At 38.2% G+C, this 20619-nt stretch overlaps 2 protein-coding genes across 3 annotated transcripts in view; one reads left to right on the forward strand and one right to left on the reverse strand.

Annotated features, from left to right (window-relative positions):
- tara (SERTA domain-containing protein 2 taranis) overlaps positions 1-20619 on the forward strand; it is a 56206-nt gene that overhangs the window by 29644 nt on the left and 5943 nt on the right. Inside the window, exon 1 of one of the 2 annotated variants that reach the window (XM_075288836.1) lies at positions 13029-14206. The exons of the other annotated variant lie outside the window; for it this stretch is intronic. Within the exon in view, the coding sequence (XP_075144951.1) occupies positions 14195-14206 (12 nt within the window). The 5' untranslated portion in view covers positions 13029-14194. Of the gene's footprint in view, positions 1-13028; positions 14207-20619 lie in introns of those variants that run through there. 2 annotated transcript variants of the gene reach the window in all.
- Positions 1-20619, reverse strand: part of LOC142219998 (metallo-beta-lactamase domain-containing protein 1) — a 53020-nt gene that overhangs the window by 21863 nt on the left and 10538 nt on the right. The gene's annotated exons all lie outside the window — the stretch shown is intronic.

A 20619-nucleotide genomic window follows, 5' to 3' on the forward strand; every position in this document is an offset into this window, starting at 1 on the left:
GTAGTATTTGGCCTCATTTCCGAAAGGCACATTATACATAGTGCTAATCCATTAAAAGAAGCACTCGGAAATGTCATTAGCCTTCTTCAGCGGGAATACACAACCCTTGAAAAAAATTTGAGAAGTTCAGCAGACATTGGGAAATATCTCATGATTGCGCCAATGTGGCTCTTCTTTTTAAACATTGTACCATGCTTTGATATTGTCACGTATAGATCGATCTTCCTTGAGAAACCATTTTTTGATTTTCAATCTAACCGATATGCAGAATGTACAATAGATCCACAGAAAAGAAAATTCACGAAAATTTTCCTAGTTAAAGTCTTAATTGAGTTTTAAAAAATATTCAATTAAAAATTTAATTGATTCAACAAATTTTTTAATTGAAACAAAAATCAATCACAAAAATTAATAGTATCAATTAATTTTTTAATTGATACTATCATTTCTGTGATTGAAGACAAAAATAAGTTTTTGTGTGTAGGTCCAATTTTAAAAATGTCTTCATTCTTCCGAATTTTCTTGAGGAATAAAGAATCGTTATTTTGTGAGATTTGTCTCAACTGTAGAGTCTGACGATCTTTAAACCCATGGTTAGGTTAGGTTAGGTTAAAGTGGCAGCCCGATTAAGATTCAGGCTCACTTAGACTATTCAGTCCATTGTGATACCACATTAACTAAAAGTACCTATTACATATGGGCTCTTCTAGTTTTAACCGCTGAACCTTCTTGATTATTTTTCTTTGTTGAACCAACCAGATTGTTCCAAAAACATTAGCAGACTGCTTAAGTTAACGTTTTCCAGATCCGCCAGTAATCTGAAGCTATATGCTCCTAAAAGTTGCTTGCGCTTTACACAAAATGCAGGACACTCACACAAGAGGTGTTTAGTTGATTCTTTTTCCTCCGCATCATGACAGCTCATACAATAGTCATTATACTTCGCGCCAATAGTTTTTGCAAAATCGCCTATCTGGCAGCGACCCGTTATAGCAGATATCTGACGTCTCGAGAACATTAGCATATCTAGCGTGCGGTTTAAGTTGAAATGGGGCCATATTTGCTTGGTGTCGTTACAACCCCATCGAACATTTGTCATCCTAACAGCCTTCTCACGCAGCATGAGCTTGCAGGTAGCTAGGGGCATACTAACAAATTCCAGTTCCCCTGGAATATGTAATGCAGTCCCTAGCCTTGCCAACTCATCCGCTTCGTAGTTCCCCGGTATGTTCCTATGGCCAGGCACCCATATTAGATGAATATTGTACTGCTCAGCCATCTCATTGAGAGATTTGCGGCAGTCGATGGCCGTTTTCGAGTTGAGGAACACAGAGTCCAAGGATTTTATTGCAGGTTGACTGTCTGAGTATATATTAATGCCCACATTTTTTGGAACATTACTTCTCAGCCAATTCACCACCTCTTTTATTGCTAATATTTCAGCCTGAAAAACACTACAGTGATTAGGTAATCTTTTCGCTATTCGAAGTTCCAGATCATTAGCATATACTCCGAACCCCACTTGTCCATCCAATTTGGAGCCATCAGTGTAGAAATCTATATATTCTTTATTCCCCGGGGTATGTGTGCACCACGCCTCACTGTTGGGGATTAGAGTCTCAAACTTTTTGTCGAAAAGTGGACTCGTTAGGCACATCTGGCATTATTTTGAGGACAGAACTGTGACCGTAACCTTTTTCCGACCACAGCGATAGTTCGCGCAACCGTTGTTGCAGCTGACTGTTTGGCCAAAATATCTAAAGGCAATAGATGCAGCATGACATTAAGGGAATTTGTTCCTGTCTTGCTGAATGCGCCTGAAATACACAAACACGCCATACGCTGAACTTTATCTAAACAATTCTGTTTCTGAAGTGCCGGCCACCAGACTACAACACCATATAGCATTATAGGTCTAACCACTGCCGTGTATAGCCAATGCACAATTTTTGGTTTTAGTCCCCACTTTTTTCCTATTGCCTTTTTGCACGAGTACAAAGCTACAGTTGCCTTTCTCGCCCTTTCTTCAATATTAAGCTTAAATTTCAGTTTCCTGTCCAAAATAACGCCAAGGTATTTTGCACAATCACCAAAGGGAATTTCAATACCCCCTAAGGAAATAGGCCTAACCGTGGGAGTTTTGCGATCTTTGCAGTACATGACTAATTCTGTCTTTGCAGGATTTACCCCAAGACCATTGTCTTTCGCCCATTTCTCAGTCATCCGGAGGGCCCTCTGAATAATATCTCTGATTGTGGATGGGAATTTTCACCTGTCTGCCAGAGCCACATCATCTGCGTATGCCACCACTTTTATCCTTTCTTTTTCTAGAGTAACCAGAAGGCTATTTATAGCAACATTCCAAAGAAGAGGTGATAGAACTCCTCCTTGGGGAGTGCCTCTGTTCACATACCTTTGTATGTTTGCTTGTCCTAGTGTGGCTGAAATACGTCTCTTCATTAGCAGTTCGTCTAACAGCCTGAGTATACATGGATCAACATTCAGAGTTGTCAGTCCATTTAATATCGAGCTCGGATGGACATTATTGAACGCCCCTTCGATGTCTAGAAACGCCACGATTGTGTATTCTTTGACAGATAGTGAGCTTTCAATAAAGCTGACTAGTTCATGTAGTGCGGTCTCAGTAGACCTGCCCTTCGAGTATGCATGCTGTCGTTTCGAGAACAAACTTGAATCGATGCTAGTTCTAAGATAAATATCTATCATCCTCTCCAGAGTCTTAAGTAGGAATGAGGATAAGCTGATTGGTCGGAAATCCTTCGCCCTCGAGTGAGAGGCTTTTCCCGCTTTAGGTATGAAAACGACTTTTGTTTCCCTCCACTTTCCTAGGATATATGATAAGTTGATACATCCTTTATATATCACCGACAACCAGGGGATAATTTTGTCAGTTACAGCTGTAACTCCGCCGGAGTAATTCCATCAGGTCCGGGGGATTTGAATGGTCCAAAGCTATTTAGCGCCCATCTTATTCTAGTTTCCGATACAATTTCCTCGACAGGAAACGACCGCTGAGCAACTGTGGCACCGCCAGTACATGGTTCAACCGTCTGATTTCCAGGAAAATGTGTGTCCAATAGTATCTCCAGCGTCTCCTCACTGGACGTTGTCCAATTGCCCTCCGATGTTTTAATGAAACCTGGAGCGGAGTTGGTGGATGCTAGAACCTTCCGTAGTCTGGAAGCCTGGGACGTATTCTCAATACTGCTGCAGTAATCATTCCAAGAGTTATGCTGAGCCTTTCTCAGTTCTCGCTTGTATCCTCTCAGATTCTTCTTGTAAGCGTCCCAGTCCTCAGGGGCTCTGGTGGACTTTGCCTTGTTAAAGAGCTTCCTGCAGGATTTCCTCATATTACTTAATTCCGTAGACCACCATGGTGGTCGATGTTTCCCCTTTGGCTTTCCTCTAGGGCATGCAGCTTTCAGTGAGATATTGAAGGCCTTAGTAATCCGCTCCACTGCGTGTTCGATATCTTGCACATTTCTCATATTTGTCTCTGTTATTTCTGGTATCATCCTATTGAACGATTCCCTATAACTATTCCAGTCAGCTTTCCTAACATTTGGCGGAAATATGGTCTTGGTGATATGAACATCAAATTTGAAACTGATGTAGCGATGATCTGAGAAGCTGTGTTCACTTAAAACCTGCCACTCAGATATAATTTCATTCAGTTCTTGCGAAGCCAAGGTGATGTCCAAAACCTCTTGCCTGTTTTTAGTGACAAAGGTTGGGGCATCTCCCTTGTTGCAAACTACCAGATTAGTACGCAAAATAAACTCTATTAGCGACTCTCCCCTTGCATTAGTATCACTACTTCCCCATATACTATGATGTGCATTCTCATCGCATCCCATAATGAGTTTCGTCTTTGTTTTCAGTGACCCCTCCACTAAGGTCTTAACGGCATATGGAGGCATCTCCCTCCAGCATCTCCCATGTAGACCGAAGATACCCAATATTTGCATTTGGCTATTTCGAAACTGGCAACGACAGTGTCTGTATTGCACATTGAAGGAAGCAGAAACAAGTTGAGCTCGTTTTTAGCAATTATACAGGCTCGATTTACATCATTACCAGTATACTGCAATAGTTTGAACCCCGGAGTACTTAATTCACATATTTTGTTTCTATAAACATATGGTTCTTGAATAAGAACTATATCTATGTCCCCTTTCATCAGGAGAACTTTTAAGGCAGCACATGCAGCCTTACAATGATGAAGATTTATCTGGAGGATCCGTAGGACCATCGAGATTTTCAACAACCGTCACATCAGCGGCTTCAATCGAGTCATCAAGAATGTTCTCTTCAGAGATCTCGGTGACTCTCGCAATAACCATAGGTTCAACTTTGGTGAGTTCTGAGGCAATAGAAACCTCCTCTCGCATACGGTGTTTATCCATGACTTCAACTTTGGTATCTCCCTCGACTTCGCAAGAGGATCCGCTTACTTCTGATTCAGACAGAGGCTTGTCCATTTCTGAATCCTTTAGCTGATCGTTTTTAGATACCTTCATTTGGATATAATGAAAGCCATAACATACACGGCCCTGGGACTTTGCTAGATGTGGCAAAGACTGAGTGTTCAATATAAACACTACATGCCGTCTGGGTCCATCCACTTCATCCAAACGGCCAACCTTCCAATCAGCTGTTGGAAGATCTGGATTGCATAGTTTCAGTCTATTTAAAATAGATTCAGGGTCAGAAGGGTTTGCAGGTATCCACGCATGTGCTCTAGGTCTAGCCGGTATGTCTTTCTTCTCGACTAACTCTAGAGCAGCTCCTTCCCAAACTTCACCAATTAGTATCAGAGCAGCTTTAAAACATTCTATAGACCTCTGGTCCTCAAATGCGACTAGCTTAAATCGTCCTTGATACCAACCAGCCTCTTGGTGTCGAGGATCTGGGCCGGGAAACTTTTCCAGCACCTGTGAGTAGACGACAGACAGAGCATTCTCAATTTCCCCCCATTTTTGCTTTGGAACCATACCGTCCAATGCTCCTTTATTAATGATAGCCATCACAAGGCTGTCTTTAGCAACTGAGGCAAACGATTTTTAATCCCTTTTGGAGGATGGCAGCTCATCCGGCAATCGTTCCCTTTTTCCAGTCTCAAGAATTCCTTGAGCCCATTTTAAGGAATGGGCTCAAGGAATTCTTGAGCCCATTCAATTTGGAAACAAAGGAAGCCCATGAAAAAGATATATGCAACAATGTGGTACATTTTGGTGAGTGTTACGATTCCATGAAGATTCAGTATCTCGTATTACCAACTTATGGCAAATCAGAATGGAATATTGAATGGGGTGTCTCTAAATTGCCAAAATAATAAAACTTCATAAATGTATATATTCATTAATTGTTGGTGTTGCCAAAAGGTAGTGACAAAATATAAATTTCACAGTATATTCCTTCTCTTTCGTTACTATTGATTAAAAAACAAACAAGCAGTGTGGTTACACTCTAATGAGCCTTAAAGCTCCTACCCTTTCGCATTTCGAACAGCTGATTGTGCACGCGGTTTTTGTTTTTTTTTTATTTTGTTTCTCCAAGGAAGCAACAACTTGTCAATGACAGTAAAACACTGCCTTATTTTGGATTGCACAATCCTTAAGTCGAAATATCATTGCTTTAGCATAAACATGCGATTCGTTCATTCTCTAGCAGCGACAACAAGCGTGTCGAGTATGTTTTTATGGGCTATGATGGTAAAGTACAGCATAATGGCAACAAACACACGTACAAGGACATTTCCAACAATTTGTTTCAACAGCGGGAATTTACCGACACCTGCTAACAAACAGAGCTCTCTTAGCTTCTTTGTAACAATAACGGCCAATATCATTCGCCCCCACAGGAGAGATGAACGTGGGTCGAACTTATACGCGTCTCCATATAGACTGAAGAAACAGTTAACCCCAAAACCCTTTTATTCGCCATTCCATCACCAGGAGACACGACAACGCTCAAACCTCCAGCATCCACGATTGAGGACATCGTACTAAACACTGACTCGTCAAAAATAGATTGAACATCATAAAAGGGATATTTGGCCGCAGCCCTTATTGGATATACTGTTATGTCTACATGCCAAACTGACAGTCTGAATCCTATCCACTAACTCTGGGCATTGCAAAACCGCCTCCCACCAACTTCAATAAGAAATTCTACTTGCACATCGATAGGAATTGCCTGCCCATTACCTAAATGGCAAGAAAAACAACCATAGAATAATGAGCATCCAACCGAGGAGGGAGCATAGGTAGATTGCCAAAACAACCATGGAACCTCATTGAAGGGATTATTGTTTGCAATGAGGTCGTCGTTGGGAAAAAAAAAACAAAAACAAGCAGACCAAATTGCATGTGATCGTGAAGTACTCGAGAGTGAATTCTATCGTAATGTCATCGGCTTTTGATCGCACATTCATTAATCGGCTTGTTGGGCCGACCAACCAACCAACGACCCCACCACAACACTGAACGCGAGATACCATTAGCAGTTGATGGTTGTGTTCTCTCTCTGGTAATTCTTCGGCTTGCATCAAACATCAAACGCGTGTGCGGACTTGTGGACTAGTGTGTCGCCGATTATGTCTGCTTTGCCCTCCTTGCTGCCATGCCTTAGATTGCAATTATTTGTGGCCATTCTTAAAAAATGAGTTAGCAGCAACAACCATCAACATAAATAAGTTCGAAAAAATGTTTCAAGGCAAAAAGTTACCTATGGTAGAGCAACGTCGTAAAGACAGCCGTCATCAGTGTTTGGGCTCTGGCTTTTTGAGTTTTGATTGCTTTCAGTGGGGATGATGGGTAGGGTTCATATTAATGTGAGTACACGGTGAATAATATTCACCTATGGGCTAAAGTGGACGTTGTCGAAAACAGAGAGACAACAAAGTTTTCTTGTCCTATTAGAAGGTAATCACCAGATAAATACGTCTAACAATGTCGTGTAAAAACAAGCAATGGTCAATCCGTTTTTGCCTTTGTGAGGCAACTCTAATTTACGACCGTGGTCCCTAATAAATTTAATTTGACACTGTGAAATAAAGGTTCACTTACCCCTATTTTCGCGAAGTTTCGTTAGTGCTACGTTAGCTAACGAACTTGCTATAGAACATGCCACATACGAACTTAATTGCTGAAAAATTTGCAGTTAAAGTTAACCGAAGAAATTATATTTGCCATTTAATTAAAGCCTAACGGAGCTACATGGAAATGACCATTAATATCATTTAATTTAATGTAAAGAGGGTATAAAAACCCATAAATTATATGAAAATTTAAAAATTGCGACAAACAAGAACACTGGTGCCAGTCGTGTGATAGGTCCTTTAGTAGTAATTTGCACGGTTGCCAAAATTTCGAAATTATATCCCAAAAAATCCCCAACTGAAATATTTTTCCCCATGAAAACTCCCCAAAAGAAAATTCATATAATTATTATATATATATGTAAATTTAATTCTATAAAAAAAGAAAAACAATCTCACATTATCGAATTCTTTAATAAAGGGTGGTTAAATTGTAAGGGCCGATGTTGAATGTAAACCACACCTAAACGCCAATTTTTTTCCGAATTTTATTTGACATTTCTCTACTTCAGACTTACTCAATTTGAAACATGGAGAGATACACAATCCAACAACGTGTTAAATGGTTCCAAGAAATGGCAACAGTGGATGATCAATTTTCGAAGAAAATCATCTTCAGTGATGATGCACATTTTCACCTCAGTGCATTCGTCAATAAACAGAATTGCCGCATTTGGGCGAATGCGAATCCAAGAGTGATTGTCGAAAAACCAATGCACCCACAAAGAGTGACTGTTTGGTGCGGTTTATGGTCTGGCGGCATCAACGGGCCGTATTTTTTCCAAAATAAGGCCGGTCAGGCAGTTACTGTGAATGGTGTTCGCTATCGTGAGATGAACTTTTATGGCCCGAATTGGATGATATGGATGTGGACGATATGTGGTTTCAGCAGGACGGTGTCACTTGCCACACAGCTAACGAAACAATGGCTCTTTTGCGCAACAAATTCAATGGCCGTGTTATCTCACGTAATGACGATGACAATTGGCCGCCAAATCATGTGATTTGACTCCGTTGGACTTTTTTCTTTGGGGTTATTTGAAAGAAAAGGTGTACGTCGATAAGCCAGCAACAATTCAAGAGCTAAAGGATAAGATAATTCGGCACATTAACGGCATAGAACCTCCATTATGCCTCAGCGTCATCGAAAATGTGGACCATCGGATGAAGGTGTGCCACCGAGGTCGCGGCGCCCATTTGGCCGATATTTTGTTCCATACATAATTGAGTAATACCAATATATCACAATAAAATAAAATTACAATAATTTCCTAAATAGTTTGTGTTTTGCTCAAAATCAACATCGGCCATTGAAATTTTAACCACCCTTTAGGTAAGGACAGCAAGTCTGTCAGGTGGTCAACAGTTGTAATTAAACCAGAACATGGGGGCATGTTTTATTGAAACCATTTAGATTAAAATTAGGTTATTCCCATTTTAAATTATTTTCTGATGACCGACCGCACAAACGAAACGAAAGCGAAATGTAACTACAAGAAAATGTTCATGGTACTAAACTAACCTAACCTAAGACCGGACAGATATATAACCCCATGTAATGGAAGTTGGGCTTTTTTTCAAATATGTTACATAAATTGCAAATAAACGCGGTCTAGCCCATAAGCCTTCGAAATATCCTAAAAATTAAGGATTACCTTCCAATAGCCTAACTTCGTATAAATCCAAAAATAAACAACTATTTGATCACTAGTAGCTTCGTAATGCTTTTACACACACTTTTTCTCATTGTGTAATTTGGTACATTCGTTAGTAGTTTGCAAAAATTGTTATGTATGGACGAGTGTAGCGTGAAATAACACTCGAACGATGAAACGCCAGCAAACTCGAGTCGCCTTCAACTCTTGGCAGTCTCCAGTCTGTCCTCTGACAGCATAAAAGCCAGCAATGACCAACCAAACAGACATCAAGAAACTTGTGCTGATGATATTCGTTAGCCACAACAACCAGCAGGCTTTGCTTGTCTTTATGGTTACTTCATCATCGAACGTTTTGAAGATATGAACGACGGACGAGAAAACTTGTCCATTGCTGTGCCGTTTTGTATGGTCGCTCGCCTGTCTCTTCTTTGTTCATTTTTATATCGACCGACCGAAAAACAAAGCGGGCTAAAGCAAAAATTCACATTCAGCTCGTATAAGTTGTATGGTATGATCCATCCATCCATCCATCTATCTATCCCATCCATCCGTTGCGTTCGTCCGTCCGTCCGCCCGTCCGTCCCTCCTCTCTAGACTCCCACAAACCCCAATCCCATAAATGTATATGCATGCATACATATCTCTCTGGTTCCGTAGTCGCCTTTGTTGATGGCTAGCAATAGCTGGCTGGCTGACTGGCTGGTTCAGTTGGGTTCGGTTCGAAAACAAAAACCAAAACCATTTTATGCGACGACATAAACGAGCGAACATCAAGTAAGCATACTATGTGGATGTGGAAAAATATAAAAATCCCAACTGACAACATTCCACACACGTGTGCGACTGAATTTCAGTATGTGCCTGTGTTAGTGTGCGAGATTGTTTTTGCATATGTGTTTGTGTGTGTGTGGAAACCTTCATCCAAAACAACATGAAAATGTGAGAATTGGTCGTATGCATAAACACTCTAATCCAAGAAATCTACATCGTTTGGCCGCAAATACATCACCAATACCAATATTCGCTGTTATTACTACATCTCGTTAACAAGTTCCGTTATAGGTTTTTAAACTCTAGCCCAACATACTAAATTTGATACCATTTGGGTAACGATTTCAAACATATGCTTTACTGAAAATGTGACATCAATAAGTTTTCTGTCCTTTTCGGTGCTAAAATTGATACCTTATGGTATCGATAGTTAGTCTAGTCCATATTTAAAAATAACAACCAATTTTTGTAATCTGTGAAAAAAACAATAACTTAATGTGGGCACTATGCTCGGTTTTCAGTTTCCTTTTCTAAGTAAATTTCAAAAGACAAAATGTAGATGCAGTAGGAATTTTCCATCTAAGTTTTGAGTAGATTTTATAAAAATATTATTGTCTTCACGCGTATCAACATAAATTAGAATTAAATAAATTTGTAATTAAATTAAACAAAAATTGTTCATGAAGCAGAAAAGAAAAACAATAAAAATTAGGAAATCGTGTGATATTTCATTCCAAACCCATTCGCAACCTGAATACAATACATTTTTGAGTCCAACATAACGAAATTGGTTGTGACAGACTTTTTGCCGAAATGTATATGCCACTCTTGAAATGGTGTAGTGTACACCAAAAACCCCACTCTTTGGAAATGAACAAGCAAGCACACCAAAGAATCCAAATAATAAAACTAACAACACTACGTTAAAATAAAAAAATATCCGAATAGTTCCCCCAACATCACCGAAATAGACAATTCTGGGTTGCCACACACTTAGTGTTGATTGGGTAGCTACCAGAGGCGTAGTCATTTGCAATTAAAATGGTTATTATGTAGTAACATTCGATGCAAAAGGAAATCTTTGATTAAAATCAAATAACCGATAACACAAGCTTTTTTCACGCTTACATTTCTTTCTTAACTAATTTTGTCACAATGGACTGAACAGTCTAAGTGAGCCTGAAAATAAATCGGTCAGCCACTTTAAGCTTAGACATAAGAGCTCGCACGAATTGGCACGAACAACCAGCATTTTGAGAGGTGAAGTGTACTTTTGACGTTTCCCATAAAAACTGGGTAAGTTATGAGGCGAATAACTGCTTTCCAGGAGCTTTTGCGAAATAGCCACAGCAATATCGTACACGCAGAAATATGTGTCAAGAGCAAAATGTTAGTTTTGCATAGGTAACATGGAACATTTTTGCCTCAAAAATGTTTTCTTTAATCTGGTGAAAGTTTCCACATTTGCTATTAAATTTGTTGCTAATGGATTTGGATGATTTTGGGTTCTTATTCCGTAACTTCGAAGTTGAGATATTATTTCTTCGTTGTTTTCATATTCAGTTCTTCGTATATTTATTTATTGGTTATGTAGTAAGGAGCACCGGTTATTTTTCCATGTATTTTCGATTGAAATTGTTGCAATATCTTGATGGTTGTATTGAAAGATGTGCCTCGGTTTTGGAATATAAAATTTGATAACAAATAATAGCTTAGTGATTTGACTTTGTATAAAATGCCGTTGTTGAAATATCTAGAAACGCAGATGTACAGTATTGCCTCGATTCAAAACGTAAATTTATTGTCCCCACCAAGCGATGTACCTGACCGATTGTTCCGTGATTTTTCCTGAATCCAAAATGATTATTTGGTATAATGTTATTGGCAATAATCTTTAACGGAAAATAGACTTCAGAACTTTAGATAATGCGGGCAGTAAACTAATTGTTCGACTTGATCAACTGGCTTATGAAGTTTAAAGTTAAACACGTATTAAACATAAACATGATGCAATCAATACCTTCTTTTGGAAGCTCCTTCAGGACCTTTGGGGGTTAGTAGGTCATAACCAAGAGCTTTAGCTAGCTGCAGAGATTTTATAGCTCAATTTCGAGATTTTTAATGGACAAATCGAGCGGATGAGTTTGATCTAAAATATTTCGATTATATACTGGAGTTTCTTCACAACTGTTGAGAGTTAATACATTATACAAATGAACAGTGAATGTTTTTAATTTTTCAGTGTTGTTTTTGGGCCATGTGCCGTCACTCTTTCGAATTCGATAAATTGTTTTATTCATCACATTTAGTTTCTTAGTAATTTTCCACCATGAAAAGTCACTTGACTTAGTTGGTCTAAGATATAGAGTTCGCATCTCAATTTGTTCATCATGCATTTTTTTGGTGAAACGTAGTCTTCTTTAATCCACCTCTGTCTTCGGGAGGTTTGGGTAATTGTCACTGATTTTAAGACATTCTCCATTATTTTCTTTTTCACTGTATTGGAAACGTTCGGGAAATCTTTGAAACTTTGGAGTTGGATTCCATGCACCATTTTAAATTACTTGAACAAGATGTTCTACAGCTTTAGTTATTTCATATTCAGTCTTTAATGGTTGTTTCCACTAAGTGTGACGAATATATTTCTATTACATACAGTAACTAGCATTTAGTGCACTACGCCACTGACTGCCTGGCAAGTCAAATTAAGGCCTGGTAACCCATGTCTCTCTCATCTCGTCATCGAAATAATCGAATATCTTTCTCAGCTATGCATTTGTGTTGTGTATTTGTATCTCTCATTGTATTGTTCTGTTCATATTCCATCACAGTGTTGCCACATTCATTTTTATCCCGTACTCCCACAAACTGAATTCAAATTTCACAAAAGAAATTTGAGAAATTATTCGTAGTTTGTACTAAACTTTACGCAAAGGTGTATTTGCTATTTATCAAGCGTTTTGGATTGGCGCAAACAACTTATTGCATACGCTACCTTGTATGGCCATAATGGACAAATATTTAATAGAATTGCAAATCCCAAAATCGGGGAATACTCTACAGTACACTGGCAATACTGCTTATTCCATCCGTTCGCTATGATGTGCTTTATATAAGGTTTTGTTATTTTTGCTGTGTACTACTCGGCTTGCTCATGTATTATGTAGGAAAGGCAGCCAGCAAGCAACACAAGCAAAAACCATTTACTCAGTGAGTGTGAGAGTGTATAGTTAGTAACAACCTTTCTCTCTCACACCTGATGTTGCCGTCACACTCACACACATTGTATACCATTGAACTTCCTTTGTGTGATGGTGTCTGTATATAGAGGCAGAGAGCAGAGAATTCGAACATACAACAATGTCGGTGGAATAATTGCATTGAAGGGAGGGTGACGGTGAAAAACGAGAGGGTTTGCTGGCTGGCTGCCTGTATGCGGCTTTGAGACTCTGATGAACATATCTTTCACAACGACTGCTTATTTCTGATTTTACTATGGTAGACTAAGTACACGCCCGTACGTTCGCTCGCAAGACAGCCGCTGGAGTCACATATACAAAATTTTAGCGTAGTCATAAAAACAAAAAGCGCGATTTTTTTAGAAATTTAAACAAAAAAGAATAAAGTGCGCCAGCAGTTCCTCGACCAACTAATATCGTTTGGCCAGCAATCAACCCTAATGTACATTGGATAAACATTAAACACAAAAAATATTTTGAAATCAAAATAATAATTAAGTGGGAAAAAATTAAAGAGAGTGAAATAAAGTGACAGAACATTGGAGCAAAAAAAAAAACAGTGTCTAAATATAAAAACTTCGAGACAGTGCAAAAAATTATTTATTTGTTTATATTACGCGTAACACCAACAAAACAAAAAAAAAACAGAAGACTACCTGTCAAGTATTTTTGGTTGTAGTTATTGGTCATTGTTGTCATTCTGTTTAAAGTTGAGTGCCAAACAAGGAAACATAACACAGACAGAGCTAAATTCGCATTCACCCATTAGTTCGGCGCGTAACAAGAAATACCATAATCAAAACAAACAATTAACCAACCAACCATAAACAATCAAATCAAATTAAACGAAGAAAAGCAGGAGGAAGAAGAATATAAATCAAACAAGATCCCATTCATTGATCAATGAATGTACCCCCATCCATCCATTGTGCCGCGCGTACTTGCCCAACACTAGCAACAACAACAATAACACAATAAACAGCATCAGAACCATCTCTCTTTAATAAGCAAGGAAACCTTACACGCTCGCTTGCTGATTGACTGTTTTCACCATAAGCAACTGTCACAAACAATAACACCAAGTTGTCAACAAACTGTTGACCGACCGACCATTCATAAGTGAAAAACTTTAGCCCAGAAAGATGTCCGAATATATCCCTGTTGAAATGTTTGTGTCCTTGTGTTTATATCTCAATCATATTATGGCTATAGCATCTGTTTGCCATAAAGCCTAAGCCGATAAAATTCCTCCCAATAACCATCGCCTCCACAAAAAGAACTTTTCCATCCAAAAACCTATAAAAGTGGACCATCGTATTTTGGAGCCCTTCCAGCCATCAACATCATCACCACAAAGCCTTCACGAGAGTATTGTGGATTTATTTATACGTTTCAATCGAATAATGTGCACAGAGGTAAGTTTCCTTCAACTCGTTTAATTCATTAACTGCAAGTGCTGTGCTAGGTGTTATTGTGATAGGTCCCAGTGAAGCGGTATAATTTGTGGGGAGAGTAATAAAAACAAACACTAGCCCTCTTAAACAAAGCTGGCTATAAATATTCCTTCTAAACTTTAATTTCAATTCCAATGTCTTTGCTTTATCCCAAAATACAGAGATTTTTTCATATAGTGTAACCTTTTAAATCGTTGGATATCCATTAGCGTAAAACTTGTGCAGTTTGTATTCTACCAAGTCAGATTATTTCGGATTGTATATTTTCGAACATACTCTGAACCATTTCTCAAAATATGATCCCTTAATTTTTAACACATAATACTTACTTTTCACCAAGGGAATGGGGAATCTTTAATTCGGTGAGGTTTGGAAGACATACTACGACATTTTAGTAAATAAACCTTTTGCAAATTTACCAGAACAAACCATAAATGGGATCAGTATTAGATTTTTGGAGACGGTTGGATTGTACGAGACTTCTTCTTCCTCTTCAAATGTGGAAAACATTACAATTTGGAGCCACGATTTTTAATACAAATTTTTAGAGATATTAGTTGGAAGATGTTGGTATTATTTCTCCAGATTGTAACACATAATACTTTAAGATATCAACAAAACATTACCAATGTATCCAACAGGGTATTTAGGATGTAGCACGTGGTTGGTTATTGAATTTGTTTTAGTATTTGTATTTGTATTTCTTTTATTTTGTTTACTTCGTCCTCTTATACTCCCCCTCTTAACAATCATCAAATTTGCGTGACTGTGGCAAAGAATATGGTGGAGGTGCTACTGCATGGTCGGGTTGCTTGCTTACTTCATACAACACTACTAACCGACTATAAATTGCAATGGCTGAGAAACTTTTTGCTATGAAACCAGCCCCTGGTAGCAACCTCCACCCACTCAATGACGACGAGCACACTGCAATACTTCCTTCCTTCCCAAATATCTGCGTTTATGCATGTTTGAATCAGTTGGCTGCAATACTCCAACAGCAATAACAACAACAACACACACACACATAAAGCACTTGTCATGTCTACTGGTGCATTTCTCTCCTTGGGTAATAATAATGGAAAGAAGAAGAAAAAAAACAAAACAAAAGCTACGGCTCGACACAGGGACCCTTAAGGGTTGAGATGTCTTGCGTTATCTCGAATATAGGCAGCAGCCACCAAAGTAAACATGCAAAACCCCTCACATGCCTTCGAGGAAAACGAATAAGGCCAACCAAGCAGTAAACACAGTACATTTCTCAATTCATTTCAACACCAACTCAACAGCCAAGCGCTCTTAAAGGCATCTTCTCGATGGTCGCAACATCATTTATGGTGCAACAGTTCTCTGTTTTCCTATTTTACTTTTGCTTTCGGAAGCATTTCCTTATGGAAACAAACTCCGCCAACAATGTCGCTAGTAATTGCTAACAAAAATGCAAGCAAACAGCCAACAACACTTCACGGCATTTCCACAGCCACTAGCTTGGTATATCTTTTGCATGGGGTGAGGCATTAAATCTTTACGTCTTGGACAAAAGAATCACCGTCGAAGAAGAATCTCTCCAACAAAAGCACGTTGTCGTAATGAATTCCTTTAAAAGTTTAATTTGTTTGCGGTATTCATTTAGTTAGATTTTGGCTCTCTTTCAATTAACAACCGGAATACGGAGGAACTCAATGCTTCATGGATGTGGGGTGAACACACATTCACACGTATTGTATGTCATTATTTACACTTGACTTTCGAAAGAGTCCACCATTTGAAATGTTTGGACAACATGAAAAATAAAAGTGTTACTTTGATGATCTAAATATTCCCAAATAATTGATGTAAATCATATGTGAACGTCGATGGATTACTAAAATGTTTTCGTCACCAATATTATCGCCCAATATGCAGATGGTCAATGTTTCGATTTGAACATGCATCATACTGAAGGTTTGTTCTCATGCATTTTTTGGTTGCAGACTTTGTTCGATTTCCAAATGTCTACGATGATGACGGTATAAAGATTGAATGGCCCACAAAAATGAGTTCAATATGCTCACTTCAAATTCTCGACACTTAAAATATTCATGAATGACCATGCTCCTTATATGTGTTTCCTTCTCTCCATTTATCACGGATATAAAATCTCACATGCACCCATTCCATCAATGCCTGCCTTCATCCTTGGCGGCCTTTGTTTCTTATTCGATTTTTTTGTGCATTTTTCTCTTGGAAAACAAAACATGAAAAGGATTCAATTTCGTAGTGTTATAGTAATGAGTTACTTTAAAAGCAGCAAGGGGTGGTTGTCAGCCAATTGGTGGCATACCCCATAACAGTTTTTCCCCTGTTATTTTTCGTCTTCGCGATTCAAGAAAACAAATAAACATTCCCCATTATTTCACGGCCATAAATTATTGGACAAATAATTTACCACAAGACCTGTTGATTTAATTCCTCCTTTCCTTGTCTTACTTTGAATTCAACTTCTGACTTCCAGTCCTCTGGAAAGCATTCATAAATGTAGAGTGATTTGTAATCGGTATTTGACGATTTCAAGAGAATTCAATCGATGTTGATACCAACATCCATTACCTATTAATACTGCAGCATGTAAAAGCAAATCACCCAATTTTCATGATTGTGTACTCTTTTGAGATATCAACATCGCCCACTAGTTTTTGTCTGTGGCAGAGTTTAAGAGAATTTCTCGTCTGACGAACAAAACGACGACTGCCAGTTTGTCGGTCTGAAGCAAAGACACACAGACAAAACGTGTGACTGTTACAGGCAAATAAAAATCACCACAAATGTGTATATGCGCAGTACTGCCGAATACTGACTGAAAATTTCATATATATATAGTTATAAGAAACTGTCAGGCAGTTTGTCCTGACAGTCAGACTATTCTACTTAGTTGCTGGTTTTGAATCATTCCCCTGGTCTATTCATTTATCTATCCTGCGAACGGAAATAACACCCAACATTATAAACAACCCCCCATCCACCCACTCGCCCAAATGCCAGAGCAACCACCTCATCCTTCTATCGACTTATCCTCAATTCCGTGTATTTCATCCTCCTCATTTACGCCCAAAAGCTCCCTTTTACCTACAAATGTGAAATATCGTCATTTCAACCATGATACGACAACGACTGTAAGGTTTTATAGCAGAAAACCTTAGCCAAGCACCAGCATAAGGGAGGATGGTGTATGCGTACGACCGACAGACCGAGCGACAAACATACAAAAGTGAAGTGCCAGAAAGACAATGAAACATCACAGGGCTTTTTGAAAGAGATGATGGTGGGGATGAAACTGCCATACCCATCACGTATATATAAGTGGTTGTATAGGCGAATGTGTTATAAAAAGTCATAATTTTATAACACAGTAATCTACATAATGCATTTTGTGATCTTTTCGATTCGTTGTATAAAGCACTGATGATGTGACTCTAAAAGCAATTGTATTAAAATTCAGTTCATTTCATTTGTGAATATTATCCATTATAATTTCGCTTTGAAATTCGAAGTTGGTTTTCTTTTGGTTTTACCAAACCTTCAATGCAATTTATAATCGAACTACTTAAATATCATAAAAGAAGTTATCATTATTATTCGATATCATTTATTATTCTAGCTACCTTTAACCGACAGATGTCGCTATGACTCATGTCATTAATGTGCCCACTGTGTACCTAAAACACACAGAACAGTCAGTCGAATACACAGTACTGCATAACCAGCATTATTATCGTCAGTTTGTTGTATTCATAAGCTGGTTGGGTTGTATTCTCGGCTTTCGAACGGAATATTATTCGTTCATGGGACTTTTATTTTTTCAAAGCAACCCTACATCATCATCATCTTTCTTTGTTGTACTCTGAATGCTATGTCGGGCTGTTGATGTGGTGTTGTGCTGTGTTGTGCTTGTGATGATCCCCTCTGCTACATGCCCTCTCTGAATACACCCATGTTATATTTTTAACACTGAGACTGTACTTCGTGAAATGTGTACGAATGTGTGGTACGGCATTCGTTTGGTCGTTGGTTGTTGTTATTGCCACTGCTTACAGTCTATCTCTCCTTCGCTCGTTATTCGTCGTCGTCGTCGTTCATTGTGCTCGTTATATGAGTTCAGAGCTATAATAAAACCAAACATTCCGTACTGCTGCTGGCTGTTGTGTGTCGGTCGATTCAGTTTTAGTACGAGTCAGCAACATTGGATGTGGAAATACTTTGTGTACATTCAAGTTTTTTTTTTCTTCACTAGATGTGTTGTTGTTGGTGGTGTTCTTTTTTTACATTTTCAGTATTTTTGTTTTGTTCAAGTCGATTTTCGTTGTTGTTGTTTACTTGCTTGCCATCGTCGTTGTCGTACATTCAGTGTGGACTGTGTCGGTCGATCGAATAAACAACGCAACCATCATCCAACGTACAAGCCAGTCGGCCAACGACGTATTTTCGTATTTTTTTTTGTATAGAATCATGATGAGGATGATGGCGATGAAGACAAAGTGAGGGGGAGAATTGCTGTGGTGTAAGGGGGTCTTACAGAGCCAAGTGAATGCCATGATAGCTGACATGACGGCAGCAATGGCGACGTACAACGTCGTTTTGTCGGCAACGGGGTCCAAGCATACATTTATACTGATGCGTTTATACGATTTTACTTCTTCTTTGGATTGCTTTCGAAATACACCGAGAGAATTTTTATATTTTAATGAGTGGAGAACAATATATAAATATTTCTTGAATTGCAAAAGACAATGGCAGCAATTAGCAGCTAATCTGAGGGTGATCTCAGTTTTAATAAATATTAAAGAAATAAAAAATAAGAATGTATATCCATAGATTGCATAGATGGTTCATCGATGTCAAACGCTGTTTGACAGTTCCGAAGATTAAGAATAAACTAAGCAAACAATAGTTTTTCCTTTTCAGTTAGTCAATTTTACCCATAATTGAGAACATTTATGATGCACAATAAGATATATAATAAAAAAAATTAGCCGCGAAAGTACGAAATTTAATTTTGAGCAGATTTGATCTTTACGAACAACACAACAGTACATGCCAACAACAGTACAAGAAAATAATCTTTGGAACCGATATATATTTTTTGTTTTTGAGAGAAACTACAATCTATGAATATATATAATATGATCGTTTTTGCTCCTATAAGGGCTGTGCTAAGTACGGTTTTCGAAAACACTTGATTTTTGCTAAAAGTGGATTTGAAATCCCTTTTATAAGGCAAATGACGGTTAAAAAGTTGGATATCTAATGTGCAATTATTAAAAAAAATAGAAATGAAAGCAAACATAGGTATGTTAAATTTTAAGTAAAATCTGCTTGAGAATTAATTATCTAAAAAAAGGAAACGCGAAAATAAAGCGATTTTCATAAGTACAGACCTCTACAGCAAATGACAATGATATTTTGACATAATATTTTTCTAAGAGCTATAGGGAAATAATTCAATTTAATTTATTTTCTGCAAAACTCTTGCCGGTTTATTGGTTATACCATAGTTCAGTAAATACTGCATTGTGTAAATGAGACTGAATTCATTCTTGTTGTATAATCGCTCCCCTTGTAATCACTTAATTCTGCATATTTTTTCCTAAGTGTATTATAAAAACAGGCCTGAGTTTCACCGATGGCTGGTAGTCGGTCGGTTCGGTAGTTAGCTGAATGGTTGGTTCGATGGATGGGCCGTTGTATCCACCATCAACGATTTCTTGACTGCTGTTGTTGTATTGTTCGCTTTTTGTGTTGGGATTGAAAAAAAAACAAACTCTGTAAAAGTGTATGCGCACAGCCAAACGAACCCGTACACAAAAATATACGTTTTTATGTTTGATTATAGATATATGTGTGCGTGTGTTTGTGTAATGTGAAAATATTTCATTTTTCACATTTTCCATTGGGTTTGTTTAAAGCTGGTATAAAGTTGGATGGTTCATGAGCATTTATAGCTTGACTGACGTTTAATGTTTTGATGATCCAACAGTGACGAGTCGACCCGTTGTTCACTCAAATTTCGCCTGCAACGAAGGTTGCTTGAGTGTTTAACGAATGACTTGTTTGGGTAGTCATCACTACATATCAATAGTCAGTAGTCAGTGGTTTATCCTGTGATAGTTGTGATCTTCATAGTATTGTAATAATTGAGTTTCATTGATATAGAAAAATAAGTGACCCCCTAGACCCATCTGAAATATTCGTGAGATTGTTTAGTGAAGCCTAGTTTTATTTAACACCACAATTGCAATTCATCCATTGAAAATCCTTAATACTTCGAGAGGAAAATGTATGACTTGGTCTCTTCGTCATTTGCTCTTGTCGCCCTCGAGGGACTAGGTCATTTAAAT

This window comes from Haematobia irritans, chromosome 1 (genome assembly GCF_050003625.1).
Source record: "Haematobia irritans isolate KBUSLIRL chromosome 1, ASM5000362v1, whole genome shotgun sequence".
Lineage (NCBI taxonomy): Eukaryota > Metazoa > Arthropoda > Insecta > Diptera > Muscidae > Haematobia > Haematobia irritans.